Raw genomic sequence first — 19398 nt, forward strand, 5'->3', positions numbered from 1 at the left:
CTATTCACATATGATATACATTATTTAAAAAGTTTTGGTATTATATAACGCCACAGTTCAGCTCATCACAAAGAGATAAATAAGGTTATTGATTGTAATGCCACCTGCTTTTCATACAGGAAACATTTCAGTATGTAAGAGTGAAAAATTAAGGGGAAAAAATGCAACAACAAAAAAAATACATTGCAACGTAAAAAAATAGTTTCAGGGTAGTAAAGACCAAAATTCTGAAGATTATGTGTGGCACACTGACACAGTGCAGACAATTTTATTAATAGTTTCTACTGTAACAAACTAGAAAAAAATCTGGAGGTTGCAAACCAGACAATTAATGAAGCATCACACCACCACAATAATACATGACGCACCAAGGCGTTATATAATAGCAAAATCAATCTTAAATTATGGGGAGTGATGTTAAAATATGTCTTGGGAATGGAATGCATGTAGAGAGGGTGGCAATACCGTGTTTGTATGCATAACTATAAGGTCAGTATTTCATTTTGAGTCATCTGTATACAAAATTACAGACTTCAAGCACAGTTTAAGCAGTTGTGAAAATTATTTTTTTATACATTTTTGAGCATATTTCAGCCACAGACTGTTTCAGTGTCAAATTTATCACTCCTCAACCGTTATTTTTTCCAATGCAGTGACTCCCACAAAATTGAAGTAATTATTCCAGCCTTCCAAAGATGTCGTGATAATCTACTCAACCAGGTACCCATCACATTTGTCATCTCTTACCAAGATAAAAGGAGAATGATAATGTAATAAAGGCAGCAGTTTGCCAAGATCAAAGTTTACACAAACAAAATTTCATAGTGCTGCAATACATGTTTTGATAGTGGGGTTGCATATTTGTGTAATACTCAAAAATACTTTTAACAGACATTTTATGCGTTGCATTCAAACAATTGCTCCATTCCCCTTACCCTTAACTGGTACTGTGCTAACTTTCCGCCAAACAAGAACAATACAAACATGGAAAAAATGAATAACCAGTTATATTAACCCCTATGTATTATATACCCTCTCATTTCTTTGGTGCAAAGAGCAGATACTGGCCATCTTATTGAACAGTAAATACATTTATAATACTTGTCAGATTAGTTTTCTGCAGCTTTTAAAAGCTATTATCCATGCGTGGAATAATGGCATAATCAGTGAGATTGTTTTAATATCTCTCCCAAATTTTCTGGCCTCAAATGACAAATCTGAGCCTACAATATACAAGTATATTTACTCATTAAAAACTGCTCTCAGTAGTTGGGAGTAGTTTAAGTAACACAGATACAGTCGCAAGGAAAGACAATCACTTTAAAGTCACATGAGAATGGATTCACTTTAACTATGCTCCTTAAAACAGCCATCCAATTCAGCTACATGATGTTCTGCTAACAACTTTATAATTTAGTTTTCTAATTAGTCTCAGGCAACGGTTCCACCTCACAGAGAGAGCTAGTGGCATTTTAAACAGCCCAAACATAACCCCATGGTCAGAGACAAAAGTCAAGCAGTCCATTTGACATCTATAACTGTATATGTTTATTTTGAGTGATAAAACCATGAAATGCAAGGTAACATATTCATCAATAACGCTTCAACAACATAGAATTAACAGCTGCTTATAAACTGTACGCTGACATATCAACTTTGTTCACATTATTTCCTAAGAGACACTCAAAATTTGTTAGACATTGCAGAGTAATGTGATAGGAGTTATAAATATACTTTATTAATGTTTTACGAAATGAATTTCCAATAGTCAGCAAGATAGCTTAAATTAAACTGTAGCTCAACCAAAGAAATCAAAGTGTGTCAGAAACAATGGGAAATGGGTAGGACACTTGTGGACTTTTATTTAATAAACTAATAGTAGCTGTAAAGTGAAATGCACAGATGAAATTTAGACTAAAAAACAGGTTTACTCCTTAAGAAAATAAATTGCACATGAAGTAGTAACAGGAAAAAAAGACTCTTCACCTGACCTGGTGTTTTAATAAATATAATGCAAACAATTCTTGAAGATTGACTTATGCCAGACATTTTCAACCCTGTTAAGATTTGTTCACTGTTACTTTAAGTTACAGTGTAATAAAACTGCTTTCATAGATTCTCTCAGTATACCATAGCTATATTTATATATTATATATAATATATATAAATCCTGTATCTATAACCGGGATTTGTACTAAAATACTTTTAAACCATTCTAAAGATTTGCTATATAATTAAAAATGCCTCTGCCTCTATAACAACAACATTTGTCCCAATACAATAAAAGTGCTTGTCATGTCTTCAGAAATGCAACTCAAGGACCCAAGGCACTGGAACGGCCATAGATAAAATGACTGGGACCAAATAACAACCCTTAAATTTCTGTGTACATAGGAAAAAGCTGAAGATGAAAGACTAATACAAGTAGTAAGACATCCCCTTCCACATCCCTGCAGCCACTCCTTTTGGAGCAAGAAGCAGAGAGAAAGGCTGAAAAGAAGAAAACAGTAACACAGCAAAATCATACATCCAAGCTGCATATGGAAAACTTTAGCAACTACTGAAAAGCAGTTCAGTTCAGGATAACCAGAGGTACTAGACTAAAACCACAACAAACCCAAGAACAAATTCCATTTCAAAGCATCCTTTCAATGCCTTCAGGTATTCGACACTGCACTGCACAGTGGAGCACTTCACATGGTACAGAGAAGGTGCATATAAGCAAAGAAAATTTAACATACTTTAAGATACCATGCCAACTTCATATAAACAAGAAGTAATTCGAGTACCCCTTAAAGTAACAGCTGAGATTTCCAAACTTCACAGGAAAGCACAGGGAAAACAAGTCCTGTATTCACAACACTACTACCAAAGCTGAATTATGACTATGAGATGCAAAACTAAATTTATTCAAGCATTATGTAAGGAACCAGTTACTCTTCACTGTTTTCAGGGTCATCTCCATCAAAGAAAATGGAATTGAATCAATAACATAGCAGTCACTATTAATGTAGTTGACTTACACTAAGCGCTGGGAGTTTGTTGTTGTTGTTTGGGTTTTTGCTGGTTTTTTTATTTGTTTGTTGGGATTTTTTTGGTTGGGTGTTTTTGGTTGGTTTTGCTTTTTAGGGATTTTTTTGCAACTGAAATGAAACTATCTTATTTTAGGAGGAGATCTAATTAGAAAACTCAAGAAACATAGACGATAAACTTCTACCAAAGAATATTTCTTATATTTGGATTTTTTAAATTAATTTTAAATTATGACTGGCGATTTTGCATTAAATTTGCAGCCAAAGTATAAATCTAAATTTAGACAACAAACTATATTTAACCTGTTGGTTCACCAAAGAGGTTCACCTATAGCAGAGAAATAATGGGAAAAGACCCAAAACTTGTTACCCTGCTATTCTGAGGTTCTCTGCTGATACTGCAACTGAGGAGTACAATAATGTCCATTTTGATAGAATTTATTATGTTCACACAGCATAACCTGCAGTGCCATGAAGAGCACTGACTTGAAACTTGACTCCCTGCTCCCTGTACTCACAGCCAAAACTGACTTCACAAAAGCTGCAAAATATGCATTTGGTTCATTTTTTCTAGAATTAAAATACATGTAGGAAAGATTTATTTAACACTTTAGGTGGGAGGGGAAAGAGGAGAAAGATTTTTTCAGTTCTGGAAAGTTAGAAAGATGTTCTACTAATTAGAAATCAAAGTTTACCAGAAAGCTTAGTAAATAATGATGCCAGGTCTTGTGAAGCAGTAATACTTTCAGTCCATATGAGGAATACTTTCTTACTAAAAAACAAAAAATAAAAAATTTCTCCCATACAAAACCCCAGAAGGTAGTAAGAGGACACTGTATAATTGGTGCCAATAGAACTAGAAGTTAACAAATGAGAATCCAAAAATACCCAATTATAAGCCAACAGAACAGAAGTCAAGTTAGAAGCCAAACGATAATCAAAAAGAATGAGAGACATGCCAAGACTGGCCTAGAGTCCCTTTTTCTATTTTAGTCACCAACTAGATTTGTGTTGGAGAATGAAGCCATCAGCAATTTGCTGTTGCACTAAGTCACCCAGATGCAGTAAGAACCAGAGCAGGGTATGTGGTCAGTATGACCAGAGTATGTGGCAAGAGGGAACACAGAATCATCTGGCAACCTACTTTTCTTGTTCCTGGAGGATAAATGTTCAGTGCCAATATACTGGAAGAAGCAACTACCTGAGACAAAGGTGGTAACTTTTTTCTGGGAGAGGACAGTAATACATACCCATCCTGGTGGAAGTTTAGATTCAATTTAGATTAATTTTGCCAGTTTTGCCGAGTTATTAATTCCATGAATCTCTAAAATTTCGAAATCTGTGTTACCCTAAAATAACCTTGAAGAAGTTACTACACAGTTCTCCTATATTTTGAGAACTGTTTGCCATTTGTTTTTTCACTTTTTCTTCTTGCCATTAGAAAGGATCACTTTCTTGACCATCTCTAATTGATTTACTTTAGGCTTGACAAAAGGACCCATGCTTTCTTTCCTCTAGTCATTTATGTCATGAATTAACACTCCTACTAAGGAAGCAGAACAGTGTAGAAGTAATTTCTGTATTAACAATTACATCTGATAAACTATCTCAACCATAGATGAGTTTAAGATCACTAAAGAACTTTTAAAACCTTTTAACTGTTATCACAATCCATTAGAAAATGGAGCACTGTGTTGGTCTTACACTTTGGAAAATTGATGCAGTAAGTATGAATAATTGACACAAGGTCACAAAAGTAAATACTATCAGCCAAGATATAAACTCCAACATTCAGGCATCAAGTCCTCTGCACAGACTATAACAGTGTCTATATTGACTATACACTATAACAGAGTGATAAATCTCATTCAAAATTTGAAAGCCTATCCCAGCAAGGAAGTTCTCCACAGAATTAAGAGTTTACCACGGTCAATTTGTCATTTCAGCTGCGACTTTTCCCTATTTTGTCCATTGTTGAGCAACATCAACATTTCAAGTGAAGTCCTTAGTATGACAAACCATGTGAAGTGCCTCTGTGTACTCGCATTTGAAAAGGAAAAAAAACAATTTTTATTTCATTGTTAATATATGGAAAGCAGTTTTAAATGTTATGCTGTTTCTTCTTCCAAAGTGGACCAACCATAATCTGTAATTCTATAACCAGTTTTCTATTTTTATTTACTGGAAGATCTCTCGTCAGAATCTATGATGAAAATTATTCACATCCACTATGCTGAGAATTTCTAACCTGTGAAAATCTACAGAAAAGACAATGACAGGACCAGTTTACCGACCTGAAGAAGTTAAAACCAAAAATATTTGGACAGGGTTCAGTGAGGAAGAACAAGGTGTACTTCTTGTGAATTATATATACTGGCAAAGACTAGAGTGCAAAGATGATGTGACAACGAAGGGGGTTGGTGAGAGGAAATACAAAAAAAAAAAGACCCTCTCACACGTTAGGCACAGAGACAACACAAACACCAATTACCTCGCATTTAAGCAAGAAATTGTTTTCAGCTCTTTTGAGAATGTTTTCCCATTTCATGCACAACCAAAGAGATCCCAATTTTAATACTACACATATCAATAATGCCTTTGGAGAACAGAATGACTGGAATCTTAAGCCAAGAATATTAAATAGGAAAGACCTCCAATGCAAATCTGCAGCTCACAGAGAAAATCAATTTAGAAGAAGGTTAAAAAAAAAAAAAGGAAACAAAGGGACAGTCCTCTGGTAGGTCTGATAAGAATTTGAACAGAGGGTGACAGTGGTTAAGCAATTCCAGGTGTTTTCATGCGTATGTATATATTTGTAGAGCATCTGTATCTATTTCATTCAGCTTCTATTTTCTTGGTGCTCTTCAGTAATCAAGTATTTGATTCGTAAGATGCTACATTAGTGCCAGCAGTCACTAAATGGTATGATATATAACACTCTTCACAAAATATAAAAACCACACTCTTAGTGAAGAAAGCATATCTTCAGCTAAGTGGAAATCAATATCTCCCTTTAATGTTTTTAAATAACTCTGCTCAGCCACTTGGAAGAGTCCCAGCTGCCACAAAAAGTAACACAAACTCCAAGCCCTCCACAGTTTAAATTTCTGCTCCATAGCTGACATCTTGAATGCAAACAAGATACCTCTTGCTGAATTAGACCATAAGGAATTTCCTTCATAGACTAAATAAAAAACCAAATCTGATAATTTTTCCATTTTAGCAATTCATCTGAAATCAGTTCTATTACAGAAGCATCAAGTCATAGGCTCTTGTTTTATCACACGCTTTATAAAGACAGGTTTGCTACAACAGCCTTGAAGGGGACCAGCAGGTAGGTTCCCACTGGTCACGCTCTTGGGGAGAAACACCTTGGATGAACTGCGGTTCAACAGGACTGGGCTTTTGTAATTCAGCGCTGGGCGTCCCTCAGGGACTAAAGCCACAGAGTTAGTGCCAGGTGGCACCAGAGATTTTGTAGGGAATAAACTTTTGTTTTGTTCTAGAACAGTACGTTTCACAGAGGAGGTGGATGCACCAGATACGGATTCTTTTCTCACTTCATTTTGGATCTTGCTATATCGACAACTGGGGGCACTGTTTTCCATTATATCTGACCAGGCCCTGTAGCGAACCTCTGCAGATCCCCAGTAGTGCCTAATAGCAGACTCGGAGCGATGGCCTGTCACTGCCATTATTTCCCTAGGCCCCAGTCCTGCTTCACACAGTAGCTGGATGGTGGTAGTTCGGAGAGAATGATTGGTGTACCGCTGAGAGAGCCTGGCTGCCACACTTATCCTGGGCATCATGGTACCCAGGTAGTTCACACCCATTGGTTCTCTTTTGTACCAGACAGGCTGTTCTTGCATTTGCTCTGACGTTAGCTTTAGAGGGTGCAGGTAAAAGGCAGGGGGCTCTGGAGGCAACTTGGACAAATAAAGTTCCAAGGAAAATACAGGACAGTTTGGGTCCCCAGGCATATCATACATTTTACCCATTTTATGAGGATCTTCTCCATTTTTGCCTTTGCCAGGGTATCTAAACATAGCGTATCGACGCCCATTCTTGTCCATCTTAACCACAAATGCATCTGGAGCCAGATCTCTCAGAATTTCCCTCCCTCGCTTGGCAAAATGCAACTGCAAATCAAACCACACCTTGTTGACGAGTGCCAGGGGACTGTGTAAACCCAGCACACCAGATTGCTTAATCTTACGCAAGTCCTCGGCAGCTATAGGAGGATGGTGGTGAGTCTCATCCTTCCCCTGCATGCGCAGCATCTTCAGCACGCTCACAAACACCATGTTTGCACTGGCAAACTCTTTGTCCTTCATTAAGCAAATCTGACGATTGTAAGGCGGCATTTTGAGATGCCGGTTTAAGCCGGCACGCATTGACTTGTAGCTTGCCACACTGTAGGTATTTCCATCGTGATTTCTTATTGTGTAATAAAACTCTCTTAGGATATCATTGAGTTCACTTACTGGGACCAATTCAAAGCTAGGATCCTTGCCATTTTTGGCCAGCCACTGTTTTAATAGGTTAGCTGCCCAGCCAGTCTGCTTGTGGGTGTTTTTGATGCTCTTAGCATCCTCTTCCTCTTCCTCCAAGCCAAAGAGAACATCCTCAGGGAAGTTAAAATTCATCTGTGCTGCTTCTACTGCTTCTTTATTTTCTGATGGAGTCTCTTCCTGTTTCAACTGCTTTTTGAAACAATTGATCAAAGTTGTACCATCAAATATGCCATGGGTATTCGGCACACAGCGAACTACTTTATGATCTGAGAGCTGCGAAGTGTGGAGTAATATATAATATTTTGGATTTTACCTAACAAAAAGCAGGTGGCATTAACTGGGTTTTTCAAATGAACGGCATGTCAATTCCATACCTCACTAGCCAATTAAAATGCATCAGGTTCTTCTTTTTTAACCATGGCATTACACAAGCTTTACCTGATTTCACAGAAAGCAAACCTAGAACATACACTACACAACAGAAGACTGAAAACCAGAAAACATCCTGTGTCTTATTTCCCTCCTTCCAGCCCATCTTCCACTGCTAAATACCATTATCATACACAATCCGTTTTTCCAAAATTTTTCCAGGTTTCAGGCTCTAACTGAAGAAAAATTCCAAAATATGCATCTTATACTGAAAATTAAACCTTAAAACTGTACTACTGTCATCCATTATGGTACTGGATTTCCTATGTATCAAGTACTGACAAGGGTTTTGAACAGCTATAATCCACAGGTATCTTTGAAAAATGAAGTTCCAAACAACCATTCTTTATCTTAATTGAAAGATAAGAGTGAGGCATAGTTTATACTCTAAAATACTGACTACCTTTGCCAGACTACTTTCAGCAGGTGAAAACCAGAATATTGTCCAGTATATTTTCTTCTTGCTTTGAAATACAATTTACATTAACTGTACCTTGATACACTAATGAATTTGGAAATGCTGTCTAGAAGCAATTAATTTTATTCCTCTTAATAACATGACTTCTAATTAATAGGAAGAGTTAAGCAAGAGGTGCTTTTTGAAACATATATCGACAGAAAAAATTATTTATGAAGAATTTTAAATAGCTTAATTTCAAACTTTAAATTTCAAAGCAAGTCCAACAAATTTTAGACAAGGAATCCAGAAGTATTGCAAGCTATCCTTTATGAAGTAGCTATTCCTGAAGTAGGTTTCTTTTCCTTTTTTTTTTCTCCCATGATATACGGCAATCAAACATTAAAATTCCAATTTTAACTTCTGGATTAGTGTAGGAATGAGAGCAGTGCGATAATTTATAAAATATTTGTATCTATATAAGTTCAAGCCATTCAGACAAAGATTGGGCAGTCTTTTCTTTGTATGCTAGCTCTGTTTTAGCAGACAACTTTTAGTCTGCTCCTGATTTACCAACTCGTCTCCCTACAGAAATCCCATCAGAACACTTCTGAAAAAATTATCAGAAGCTCATGCTGTAAGTAACAGTGAATCAAAAAAAGAAGAATATAAACTGAGAGAAACTAGAAAGGAAACTAGAAAGGACGGCACAAAAGAAACTAAAATTGTGCAATTATAGTCAATAAAGATAATCTCCTGTGGATTGTAACTTTAGAATTTTATATAGAAACAATCAACAGCCTACCTGTGTTGTTCCCTCAGCAGGTCGCTTGTTTGACGAAGTATCTGTTGGTGGCCTGCTTGTCTGGTTTTCTGAGGGGTCAAAAAATTGTTCATTTGCAGTATCTACTCAGTACTACATATTGCTACCCACTAGCCATATTTGAAGGCAATATTCAAAACTGTTTGACATGAAACATTCAATATGTGACATATTTTACATTTAGCCCCAGTTTACAATTATAAGTAGTCAAGTTTGATTGACGTGTTCCTTTTCTTGTAAGTTTGACAGTATATTAAAAGTATTTTATGAGCAATTTCCTTGCCTGAGCACAAAGTAAAACTCCAATCTCTCCTCCCCCTGTATGCATATTGATAAGCTATTCAACTAAAAATTAATACAATTGTTAAATATTTCTGTACAAAAAAAGACCTGACTGAAAAAAGGATGCTTAAAGAGACTGCAAAATATATAACTGAGGCAGGGAGAGTGAGTATCTTTAGTAGCTCAGCCAACATTAAACTAGCAATTTAAGAAGCTGCTTTAATAGTTGATGCAAATATATAAATTCAAATTCGGTTCTCATTCCTTTTCATTTTAATTAGAGCTCATCAGCAACAGTGCTGGCCTAAATCAGCATTTCAGTTCTGGTGAGAAAACTACTAGGGTACAAAGCAAATCTATGGAAACTGCATAAAATGAGACATTCTTTGGACACATAGGTCCTCCCTTTTTTCACTGTATCTCATCAGCCACAACCCTTTTTATGTTGTCTTAAATCACATCTTTTTGCTTTAGAGCTAAGAGTCAATACAAAACATAACTGTCTAACTCTACAGAGCACATATTTTAGCATAAGTAACTTAGATACAGGAAAATGAAATGAAACTAGTTCTGATGTCAAGTTTTGCTTGAGATCCTTCTAGCTTATATTGTGCCAATGAGGCTATAACTCCAACACTTATAAATCCTGAAATCCCACCTATTAAAAAAATCCAAAATCCCACCGATTATAAAAAAAAATTGAGGTACATAAAATCAGAAATGCAGACAACCGTCAGGGAAGGACCAAAGATTGAGAAAAAGTATTTTAAAATAATCAAGCTAATTATTGTTATCTGAACATTTACTGTATTTAGAGACTTTATTTAAATACTGTAAATGCATTCCTTTGGAACTAGGTTCATATTCAACTGCCTTTTTCTACCAATTTGTTTTCTTTTAAGTGTTGTTAAAATTAAGTTATAATTATACTTTCCTTTCACAGCATGCCTTTACTTACAAAGGTAGTTCATATTATTCTGCGAGGCTGTGTTAAAATGAAATACCAAGTTCTTAATGACAGGAGTTTCTTACTTCACGCTAGGAATTATATAAATCAAACTCTAAATAAAACAAAGCTTACAAAGCCACACTGCTGACTTCAAGAGGAGTTTACTTTCAACAATGTCTGAAACAGATCTGTCATAGAGATTATTTTGATCTTGAAAATTTCAACAGAAATGCAACCTAGAAGAACTATCTCTATAAGACACCTTAAGAAACAATTTCCCACAGAGTGCAGTTTTATGTTTCCCTGTGACCACTATCCTCCTCTGCCAGTGCCAACATTCAAGCATAACTTACCAATCTTGGGTGCTGCAAGGGGGGGTGGTTCAGTAGGAGCTGTACTATTAAATGCAGAGAGAGGAAGCTTCATCTGTAGGGGCGCTCGACTGGCAGTCGCATTATAAAGTCCTGGAGTACCCACTGCAGGCAAAGAAGTCCTTGTGGTCTGGGCAACAGGATGTGAAGTAGGAACAGCCTGTACTGCCAACGTTGTGCCTATAGACCCAGCACTGGCTGCAGAGTTCCTTATAATACCAGGACTGGGCACAAGTGGGATGTTATTTGGTTTAGTTGTGTTAGTTGATGCCAAAGACACTGTCGTTTTGGTAAGGCTACCAACTGTAGACGAGTTTTGCACAGATATGAATTCAACGTTGCCTGAGGGCTGGTTAGAGACCAAAGTCCCTGTGTGGCCTTGCAGAAGCTGAGTCTGGGATGACACTGCCACAGGTACATGCAGGATTACAGGCAAAGACTGCAATGAGACAGACACTGACTGAGTGCTGCCAGTGGGCACTGTGTTAGTGCCTACAACTGTAGCCGTGTTAGCTGTAGGAAGCACTGCTGTTGTCAAAGAGCTGGTGGAGGACACTGGAGTCTGAAGCTTAGGAAGTCCACTGACAACTGCTGGAGAAGCAGCAAGACTGGAAGCAGGCACTACACATAAAAAATAAATAAGAAAATTAAGTATTTGAATCAAGTGGGAAGTTTCACTGAAACATGACAAGTGGAAACAATTTATGATGAGGGCAGTGAGTCACTGGAACTGGCTGTCCACAGTGACTGGGAACACCCTATCATCATAAGTGTTCAGCGTCAGACTGAGCAACTTGATCTTGTGAAAAATGGCCTGGCCCATGGTGGGAAGGTTGGACTAGATGATCTTTAAAGGTCCCTTTCAACCCAAATACTTCTATGATTCTATGAAAAAAGTGGTGTATAATTACTTCTTTTTGCAAATAAAGGCTATAGGTGTTATTTTATTTTGCAAATAAAGGCTGTAGGTGTTGTACACTCTCATGTTCAATGGCCTGGTTAAAGATACAGTCAATACTGAATTTCTGTTTGTAAGAAATATCAGGAAAAAATATATATAAAGAATTATGACACAGGCTTGAAGAAAGCTCCAAGATTTAACTGCTGAAAACATAAAATACAGCATTTTAAGCACCCATTATAGAAACAGCAGAGCAACTGGTGCCTCACAAAACACAAGAAAAGAAAAACTATTTCAGTTATGACTAGCTTGTCTTGTATAGGTAGAACCTTGTATCCAGAAGGTTCTACCAAAACCAAGTATTAATGTGTCAGAGAAGAAACTGACTCTAATGCAACAAAATTTCAGGATTAATTCTAAAGATCAGGAGCAAAACACACTACTGAAAGCCAGTACATACAAACTGTAAGATAATCCTGTGGGAAAGATTCAGCATTCGATATTAAACTATTTTAACAACCAAGGACCACAAAATATAATGAATAAATTAATGGTGAGTTTGAGTCTTTATTCTCTATAAAATTTTAATCTAGAAATTCCAGTTTTCCACATGACTCCTTTAAGAAATGTGCTTTATAATTGCTGTTTAGTTTCCAATTCAATTTCTATAGTCATTAGGTAGAGAGAAGGGTATCATCACCATCCTATTATGACGAAGTACAATAAGGGGCCTGAGACAAGTCTCAGTTCTTGACAGCCAATTTTGCTGCCATACCCAGCATGCAGTCTACTGAAGCATCTAATTTACCACAAGTTCTGCTTGGCCAACTCAACACCTTTTTTCCATACCTGTTAAGCACACTAAACAAATATAAACAGGGAATGCACTAGACAACTAAAAATAATGATTTTTTTAGGTCAGAAAAAAGGAGTAAAATCAGTTTTGCTTGGTTTGGTTAGTTACTTCTTTAATGGAAAGCAATAAAACTTTTAAGAAGTGTGTTTATAGTCCATAGGGAGTTTCTTACCTGGATTCGCAGGGGCTTGAAAAGTTGCTGGTGTGCTCTCGCCTACATTCCTCTTTGACTCCAGCATCTGCCTTACTGTGCCAGCATTTCTAAGGAACAAAGTTGGAGTTGGCATTTCTCTCAAAAAGCCACATAAGGTATATTTATGAACAGTACAATGGTGAAAAAATCCCTAATTTTACAGCTGTTCTCTTCTTTGAGATTTACTTTTTAAAAACTCACTTTTGCTTCTCAGGCAAATTAACTTTGGCTATTTCCCAAATAAAAAGAAGTATGGAATTATTTATAAATTTTCAAGTCCTTGCACCATAAGAATTTTCCTGTTTTTGAAATTAAACTTCCACTATTATCTGTACTTTTTAAACACTGAAACTGATGCTAAATACCATCTAGATTTAACCAAGAATGGGTTCAATTCTGTCAATTTATGACTTCTGTAAAAACAAATCAGATTTTACAAGTGAAGAGCAATGAAGGAAAAGGAAAAAACACTTTAATTTAAAAAAAGGAAGTACAGAGAGTATCTGAAGCGTCCTATTGTGCATTTTAATGCGGTCCCAGTGATGTGTTTTGCTTACCGGCACGTGGCATTGTTTACATTTGCAGGGTCGGGGGCTGCTTTCCCTGGAGATACAGGTGCATTTGCCACATTCTACACAGAATGAGAGAGAGGCCATAACAGAACAACTCTAAGGCAGCTTGCAAACTTATATTTTCATTCTATTTCATATCCATTCACTTCTGTGTGAGTGATTCATTTTCTGAAGTCAACATTGCAGGAGAATTTGACATATTTTACAACTACACAAAATCTCCTTGGTCCTACTGTCTCCCTCTCCTATATTCTGTCTTCTTCCCCCTCTCCTCTCTCAGAATCACAGTAGTGGGATGCACTTTTATTTACATGGTGCTCTTCATACTGAAGTAAATTTCATTCAGTTATATACAGTTTAAGGTGTTTTCACACTAAAAACAGCTAAAGAAGCTTCTGTATAATTCAGAATTACATAACAGATATTAAGATTTCTTTAACCAAACCAGACAAACCCAATTGTTAATATCATTGAATAAACAAGTCTTTCTTGAATAAACATCTTTCTGCATATAAATTTTCTTTGTTTTCCAACACAAGGATTAGGCTAAGTCAGGAAAAAACCCCAGACCCCAACAAATCTAGTTCTTACTTCCTGTCTCTTCTTCAAGTCCTCCTTGGCTGCTCCAACCCGCTTTGTCAATCTTGCAATTTTAGCCTAAACAGGAAGAAGACGAAAACAAACAAAACCATAAATCCCAAGAACCATCAAAGAAATTTGATAAACTAAGAGATATATAACTAAGACATAGTTAAGTCAAATGCTATTTTCATATAAGGGAAATTATTCTCCCTTGAAATACAGTACAATTATGTTATTTTCAACTATATTATAACAGAAAGACAAATGTATGCATCACAGTCAAGGTATCTTAGAGAAAGGTTTAATTATTTTCCTTCCTAGTCACAACTGCACAAACTGAATCCATCTGGCATGTTCACACAAAACTACATCCATGAAAGCCTTATATGAAGTTATTCCTTTGACACTCTAGCTGATGGCTAAAGACACTGGTAAACAAGTATATTGAAAGAATCTTAGAAAGCACTTAAGAAGTCAACATAAAATGTCTGTGGCAACAAGAGGAAAGAGTTGTATAGTGGGAAGTGATCTGGCAAACTCCATGTTTCTTGTCATAAAAAAGTAGAATGGCGTTATTGTTTGAATTTGTTATGAGATAAGCTTTTAATTGTCCTGTCAGTTCAAAATTCTTTTTTGTGATGTTCTTCACGTCACCACTATGTACATATTTTCTATAAATAATGCAGGAAAGCATACTGCATTCAACACTAGCTATGTGCCTCCTTGCTAGAACATAAACTATTTACACTCTGGGGAAACATGTAGAACAATGTTCCAAGTCCAGCACTACTGTCCTCTCCTTTCTGCATGTTCCCATTTTTAAGTAACTTTCAAGCTTCATAAAGACCTTAGATATTTTCATATTTGGAATTTTTTTCAAAATGCCTAAATGGAACAGAAGAGTGGAAAAGCAGTCTGCTAACAGCTAATGAATCAGTTTGCCACATGGAAGATACCCTTTGGAGTTTCTGTATGATTAACTGGTTGCTTCCCTCCTTCTGAGCAGGAAAGTAGTTTTAGAACTCAAAAGGAACATTAGTATTTGCTGCTCCCCCCACCACCTCCTCCTCTTGCAGAGTCAGAATGGTTTCCCAACTACTGGCAACTCTAGGAACCTTACTACTAAACACTGAGGAAGTTATTTTTGCATTTGACCTTAGTATGGAGCTGAACACACAAACACTCACCTGCATTTCAGTAAGCACAGTTTTATGCCTTTTGTTGCATTCTACTTTCTCCATTCGGGTTTTCAAGTCTGCCAGAGTCTTGTCAAATACCGCACACTGTAAAGCCGTAAGTTTTTCTTCTAACAGTCTCTGGATAATCTGCAAAATTGTTATATAAAAAATACAACAATGCAATCCCAAACTTTAGGGGACCACCTATAAAAATATTCTCAACTCTTATTTAATATCTTGCTATAAAGAGAACAATGACAACTGTTGTATCCTGTCAATCAAATAAATCTACAGTCAGCAATAAGCGTGTGGTTGCACAGCTAAGTTTTGACATCATTTTGGAAAATACAAATGGTTTTCCATTAATTCAACAAATTAATTTCCTTGCAGTATAATAAGGGTATAAAATATTACTATATATAAAAAGAACCTTAACAACAGAAGGTATTCTTTTAAAGTGCAATTAACTTGTGCTTACAGAAGTTATTTGTTCTTCTTACTTTTCTATTTTTGAGAGGGACACTGGCATTCAAAGAACAGAAACTTAAGACATTCAACAAAAACTTTTTTCTGAGATATATTTTCTCCTAGCAAAAATTCAGTGTTGCCTTTCTTGCAGAAGCTAAAAACGTAAGAAGACTGGTTTTCACAAAGTTTACTTGACAGAAGTTATTATTTAATGTTCTTCTCCCATCTATACCTACTGCACTGTAAAAAGTTTTCATAGGAAATAAGAATAAATAAGCCACTAATGTGGTTCAGTTTTTGCCATCCTAAATTAATGAAGTTACAACACATGCTAGCTAATGAACTAACAGAAGAACAGCACAATTTTCTTTTCTTCATGACCATCGGTTCCTTATACAGCAATAGTGCAATCAGGCTATTAACAGCTCTACAAAAATCTGCAAAATGCCAGGTAGATTACAGTCTTCTTTGGAGACTGCCTTTTTTAAAAAGCTACGCACAGAATAAAGTGCAGCACATATAAATCATCATGGTGAGATACATCCTTTACTAATGTTTTCCAACTACAGTCACTTGAGACTTCTTTTATACATTTCAAATATAACTCCTGCAGCATAGTCTTCAAATGCTATTTGGTCTCTTCTTAAAAGGAGGGCTATGTAGAACTTTATATGAATTAAGCACCTTTGTTATTTGAATTACATCCAATGTTCAACCACGAAAAAGAGAAAATGTTTGGGGACAGAGAGTGTGTGCAGAAGGACTGCTAATTCAAAGATGGTAACACAAGTGACAGGCATGTTTTTATGTTCTTTGCTCTGCACCTCTATTTTACCTTTTGTAATTTTAGGTCAACATCTTTTCTGGCAGTAATTTTGACTTGGAGTTCTGCTTCATAATCTTCTCCCATGTACCGACGATGTTTAGAACGAACATTGTCCATGTCCTCAGATTTGGAACGCTTTCTCTTTGATGCTTCATCTGGAACAATTAGATAAAACTGCTCATGAGGAACTTGTGAAAAAACAGGTATCTTCAGAATGCCATAATTACCATGAAGTTGTTCTCAGTTTAAGCTTTTTCATGGTAAACCAGTAGGAATGCCTTTGGAAAAACAAGCTTGATGACATCAAAGTACAAAATCAGTCCTTCTGATATCTGTACATTACTGCCCTGTCAGTGAGTTCTGCTTTGTGATTGACCCAGTCACTGCCCCAAATGCAAAATGGTTCTACTACCACCAGTCCTCTCTCCAGAGCCTCCCTCCAGTTCATCCTGCTCCTATCAGCACCATCCTGTAATGAAACATGGCTTCTGAGAAGCAAAAGAAAACCTTCTTCTGAAAAAGGAATCCTCTTCTCAGAATTCCAACCAAATAAAACGACATCTCATTTAACTATGCCAGCAATTAACTGTATTTACTTGCCATGAAGTTTTAACTTGTACCTCAAACACGTGACTGAAAAACCATTCAAACTTTTTTTTTCACTTCTTGGTTAAGATGGAAAGTAAAAAACTAACAAAAGAACAGGCTCAAAACAGAACTAGATTGTTAATTAAAAAGGACTTTTACAATGATGAAGCACAAAAGAACCCAAGAGACCTTAGTCACTCCTCCAGCTCCTGGCACTGTGTCCAGAAGGTTCTCGAAGACAAGAGGGACATCTGCTAAGGACCCAGGGAACTACAGGATTATCAGCTTTACTTCAATCCTTGGGAACATGATGGAACACAAGTACATCTAGGTAGAAATCATCTCAAGGCCTATCAAGAAGGAGATGATGGGGAATTGAATGGATTTATCAAAGGCACCATCAGCCTGATAGCCTTCTACAGTGAGACCCCTAGCTTGGTGGATGAGAGGAGAGCATCTTTAATAATGCTTCTGACACCCAAACCATCCTTAAATTCTTGATGTATGGCCTAGATAATTGTACTGGCTCATCTGTTGGGCTCCAGGAGCCATGATTATTGGCACATAGTCCAGCTGGAGCTCAGTAATGCACACTAGCAGATGCCTGCCACTGGTACCAACACCACCATTTTTATTCATGACCTAGATAATGGGGTAAGAAGATTATCTGCAGCCACTTGCAGGTGATAGAAAACTGGAAGGAGTGATTTCTACACTCCTAAGTAGTTATGCTGCCACTCAGTCACACTGACAAACTGGAGAAATGTGCAAGCAAGAACCTCGTGAAGTTTAAGAGAAGGAGATGCCCAAGTGCTATGCTTGGATAGCAATAAAACCATGCATCAGCACAGGCTGGGAATTCACTGGCTGAAAAACCCCTTTTCAGAAAAGGCCCTGGTGGTCTCCATGTACATGAAGATGATCATGGGCCAGCAATGTGCCCTGTTGGCAAAGAAGGCCAACAACATTCTTGACTGCCTGAGAATGAGTACTGACAGCAGGTTGAGGGAGGTTAGAGGTTCCCCTCTAACCAGGAAATGTGAGCCTGAACCTTGAGTCTTTTGTCCAGTTCTGGGTTTCTAAATACAAAAAAAATTGGTGAGCATACTGGAGAGAGTGCAGTGTAGAGTCACCAAGATGTTTTTGAGATAGGAGCATTCATCAAGAGCTGGAATTGTTCAATTGGAGAAGGCCACTGGGGGAGATTTTATCATGTGTGTGAATTACCTGACAGGTGGAGAATAACCAGAGCAAGACTCTTAGTGAGTAGCAGTGACAGGACAAGAGAAATAGATGTAAACTGAAATACCAGAATTTCCACTCAAACATTTAAAAACTTTTTTACTATTAGGGTGATCAAACACTGGGATCAGAACACAGGAAATTTGTGGAATCTTAGCCTGTGGAAATACTCAAAACCTGTCAGGACATAGTTCTGGGCAAGTTGCTTTCTAATTGACCTGGCTTTTAACAGGGGCATTGGACTAGATAATCATCAAAAGTCCCTTCCAAACCTAATGATTCTGTGCTTCTAAAAACATACAACACAGTGAAACACAATGGTTTTAACATTACATACTTTTCTCTATTTGTATCTCCTCTTCTTTGTGAGCCTCTTCTTCCTCTTTATCTTCACATTCCTTTTTTCTCTCCCCCTCCACCTCTTCTACAAACAGAAGAAAAAAACCACACTTTCTCAGATCTACAAAAGTCTTGTAACAGTCCTATTTTGACTAATGAATGTAAAAAACATATGAAAAAAAGAACATGTGAAGGAAGGCAAGAGAAATAATCATGACAAAGAGGGAATGCAGATATAAAAAAAATAAGGGAACACCCTCAAAACAAAAATTTGAACTATCATGCAACACATTAAGACTCACTTGAATTTGCTTAACATTTTAACCAGAATTACCGAATGGTAATTATGAGGGAAACATGTTTCAGTTACTTCTGAAATATAATGATATATTTTTAATGCAGCTGAAGTTCTCAACAATTTATTTTAGCTTACTTTCCCACTTAGGGACAAAGCATAAAAATTTCAGTAACAAAATACTAAAATACTAATATCTCTCTGTATTTACAATTGGCAACTGCGAACATAATCTTAATGGTAGGAAAACAGATATGAATTTTAATTTGAAGTTTCTTGCTAATACAAAGTATCACAACTTAGGACTAGCCATTTAAAAATATTTAGTTTAGGAAATGCTTAAAAGAAGAAAAACCGGAAGCCACAAAACATACAAAGATAAAAATGGGAGCATTTCCTGAAAAATACTATTATATGCACCATGAGCTTCCATTACATGTTTTGTACAAATGTAAATGAAACAAGCTTCCATTATGTGTTTCTATTGCTTTTAAGATTACAGTAAAATTTATCCAGAATATAAGAGAGTAAGTAAGAACTCTTATGCACATCTTGATCTGT

The 19398-nt window shown here is 36.6% G+C and overlaps 1 protein-coding gene across 7 annotated transcripts in view; it reads right to left on the bottom strand.

Annotated features, from left to right (window-relative positions):
- The window catches only part of ATF7IP (activating transcription factor 7 interacting protein), an 82043-nt gene that overhangs the window by 22150 nt on the left and 40495 nt on the right, over positions 1-19398 (bottom strand). For 3 of the 7 annotated variants that reach the window (XM_058806017.1, XM_058806020.1, XM_058806019.1), the window contains exons 4-12: positions 18541-18627; positions 16383-16528; positions 15089-15226; positions 13911-13976; positions 13305-13378; positions 12727-12815; positions 10780-11418; positions 9178-9245; positions 1608-7735 (exon numbers count right to left, since the gene is read on the bottom strand). In XM_058806017.1, the coding sequence (XP_058662000.1) occupies positions 6290-7735; positions 9178-9245; positions 10780-11418; positions 12727-12815; positions 13305-13378; positions 13911-13976; positions 15089-15226; positions 16383-16528; positions 18541-18627 (2753 nt within the window). In that variant the 3' untranslated portion in view covers positions 1608-6289. Of the gene's footprint in view, positions 1-1607; positions 7736-9177; positions 9246-10779; positions 11419-12726; positions 12816-13304; positions 13379-13910; positions 13977-15088; positions 15227-16382; positions 16529-18540; positions 18628-19398 lie in introns of those variants that run through there. The other 4 variants (XM_058806023.1, XM_058806022.1, XM_058806021.1 and 1 more) reach the window with 3 other exon arrangements.

Source organism: Ammospiza caudacuta, chromosome 5 (genome assembly GCF_027887145.1).
Source record: "Ammospiza caudacuta isolate bAmmCau1 chromosome 5, bAmmCau1.pri, whole genome shotgun sequence".
NCBI lineage: Eukaryota > Metazoa > Chordata > Aves > Passeriformes > Passerellidae > Ammospiza > Ammospiza caudacuta.